This window comes from Hydra vulgaris, chromosome 01 (genome assembly GCF_038396675.1).
Source record: "Hydra vulgaris chromosome 01, alternate assembly HydraT2T_AEP".
Taxonomy (NCBI): Eukaryota; Metazoa; Cnidaria; class Hydrozoa; order Anthoathecata; family Hydridae; genus Hydra; species Hydra vulgaris.
Genome location: NC_088920.1, coordinates 45,070,658 through 45,073,661, shown reverse-complemented (window position 1 = coordinate 45,073,661; position 3,004 = coordinate 45,070,658). Strand labels below are relative to the sequence as shown.

General features: G+C 28.2%; 1 protein-coding gene across 1 annotated transcript; it reads right to left on the bottom strand.

Moving 5' to 3' along the window:
• Positions 1–883: 883 nt before the first annotated feature.
• Positions 884–2,122, bottom strand: LOC136074443 (uncharacterized). Its single transcript, XM_065786759.1, has one exon. The coding sequence runs from the start codon at positions 2,120–2,122 to the stop codon at positions 884–886; it is 1,239 nt and encodes a 412-aa protein (XP_065642831.1).
• Between the last annotated feature and the right edge of the window lie 882 nt (positions 2,123–3,004).

The following is a 3,004-nucleotide window of genomic DNA, read 5'->3' as shown; positions in this document are numbered from 1 at the left end:
TACTCACACACACACATATATATATACATATATACATATATATACACACACATGTATACATATATATATATATATAAACACATACACATACACATATACACATATACACATATACAACATACACATACATGATACATACATACATACATACATACATACATACATACATACATACATACATACATACATACATACATACATACATACATACATACATACATACATACATACATACATACATACATACATACATACATACATACATACATACATACATACATACATACATACATACATACATACATACATACATACATACATACATACATACACACACACATACACATATGCATATATATATAAACTACGAGTTATCTTCATGGTCCGAATTAAACGTTTTATTTACCGCAACAAAAACGATACAAAAAACTTCATCAACAAAGAACTTCATCAACAAAAGACATGACTAAATCGAGGTTAACAAAAAGTAAAACTTATATGAAATGTTTTAGTAAAAAATACAATAAAAGAAAATCAGAAAATTTTCGGTTAAATTGGTATTTAATTAAATAGAATAACATGAGAAATATACCAAATACAAAATTAATGTAAACAGCGGGAAAACATATTTTAAAATAAGGATTTCTCTACGGTCCGAATTAACATTTTTTTGATTTTTTATTTGAGACCATAACAAATGCACGATAAAAAGTTTAATTCTAAACAATCAAATATGGATAATGCTAGAAAAATTATGTAAGGTAAACCAATAATATTATAACACCTAAATAGTAACACCTAGGAACTGTGACTTAATAAAAAAAAAAAAAAAAAAAAAAAAAAAAAAAATATATATATATATATATAGAGAGAGATTTTTCATTTATGTTTTTTTATGTGCCGTTTGGATTAAAAATTTCTTGATCGATTTAATATTTTTGTAACTTGAAATAGGTGGAGTTGGCCATATATTTTTAAGATCGGTATCCTGTTCCACAATATTCCAGTGCTTTTTTATTATTTTATTGATGAGTTTTCCAACTTTTCCAAATGTTGTCACTATCGGTAAAATTTTTTCTTTTTCTCTTTCTTCTTTATATTTGTTGTAGACAAGTTCGTGTTGTGTATGTTGTAGTGCTTTTTTAAACCCTTTGTTAATAGATTGAATAGGGTAGCCTCGTATAACTAAAATTTGTGCTAGTTGTTTTAGCTCTTTAATTAGGTTGTAATTGTTCGAAATAATCTTATTATATCTTAACGCTTGGCTATATACTAAGTTGCTTTTTTGATGAGGGAGATGGAATGAATTATAATGTAATAGTGCCGTTGTATCTGTTGCCTTTTTGAATATTGTTGTTTCTAACTTTCCATCTAGCTTTTTGATAATTTTTAGATCCATAAAATTAATAGAATTGTTAGAATTATTGAAAGTAAATTTGATCGTGGAGTGGATGGCATTCATAAATTCGAAAACTTGTGTTAGTTTCTCAGGAGGCCCATGAAAAATAAAAAATATATCATCTATAAATCTTTTATAAAAAGAAATCCACATTGAAAATTGGTCAATTATTTTCTGATCAATTCTTCCCATAAATAAATTAGCATAGGGTGGGGCCATACGTGTTCCCATGGTAGTACCTGTTAATTGTAAAAAGTGATCAGTTGAAAATTGAAAGTTGCTGTGGGTTAGGATGGTTTCTAATATAATGTCAATAAAAGCAGTAGGTAGGCGTTTTATGGGTCCGTTATATGGCGGTGCTCTATTTAAATAAAATTTAACGGCGTCAATACCTTCGCGGTGAGGAATGTTTGTATATAAAGATATAACATCAGCCGTTACAAGAATATAATTGTTGGTTTCTAATACATGAGATTGAAGGAGTTCAAGGAGGTGTGTTGTGTTTTTAAAGTATGCTGGTAGTTGTTCAGCAACTGGCTGAATAAATTCTGTGATAAAGAACGACAAGTGGTCGATTGGTCCGTCACAACCAGAAACAATTGGTCTTAAGGGAATGCCTATTTTATGAATTTTGGGAAGACCATAAAACATGGGTGTACGAAGAGGTGTTTTTGGACGAAGGAACTCCGATGTTTTTTTATCAATCATATGATAAAGAAACATATAGTCAATAAGATTGTTAACATCTCTTGCGATACTTTTTGTTGGATCTTCTGAAAGTAGTTTTTATGTGTTTTTATCTGATAAAAGTAGACAGATCTTCTCTTCATAGTCCGTTTTGTCTAAAATACAAATACTCCCTCCCTTGTCGGCCTTTTTTATGGTAATTGTGGAATTAAGCATAAGGGAGTTTAGTGCGTGAATAAGTTCAGGAGTTAAATTTTTTTCGTCTTTCGGTAGTTGTGAGAAAACAAGTGCGGTTATATCACTTTCTACTAAGTTAAGATAACTTATAATAGTTTTGTTATTCGTCATAGGGGGAGACCAATTTGATTTTTTATGAAATGGATGCCTCGTTATTTCTTCGGTCCCAAAATAGAGTTGTTAGAGAAGGGTTAATTCATATTAGTAGTTTCATATTACATTATAGTTCTTTAGAACATAATGTAAGTTCAACACCTGCTCTCAATATTACTATTAATGATACTTAATAGTAATATGTTAATTTCAAAAAAGTCTTAATAGTAATATGTTAATCTCAAAAAAGTCTTAATAGTAATATGTTAATCTCAAGAAAGTCTTAATAGTAATATGTTAATCTCAAAAAAGTCTTAATAGTAATATGTTAATCTCAAAAAAGTCTTAATAATAATATGTTAATCTCAAAAAATTCTTAATAAAAAAGTCTGGTAAATATATTGCTTTTTGTTGTTGTTGTTGTTGTTGTTGTTGTTGTTGTTGTTGTTGTTGTTGTTGTGTTGTTGTTATGTTAATCTCAAAAAAGTTTAACAATTGCTTTACTAAGATTGCTCTATGTTTAGCTAGCAAAATCTTTAATTGGCCAATTTAAAACCTATTTAAATTTATCTTATTATAGTTTATTAT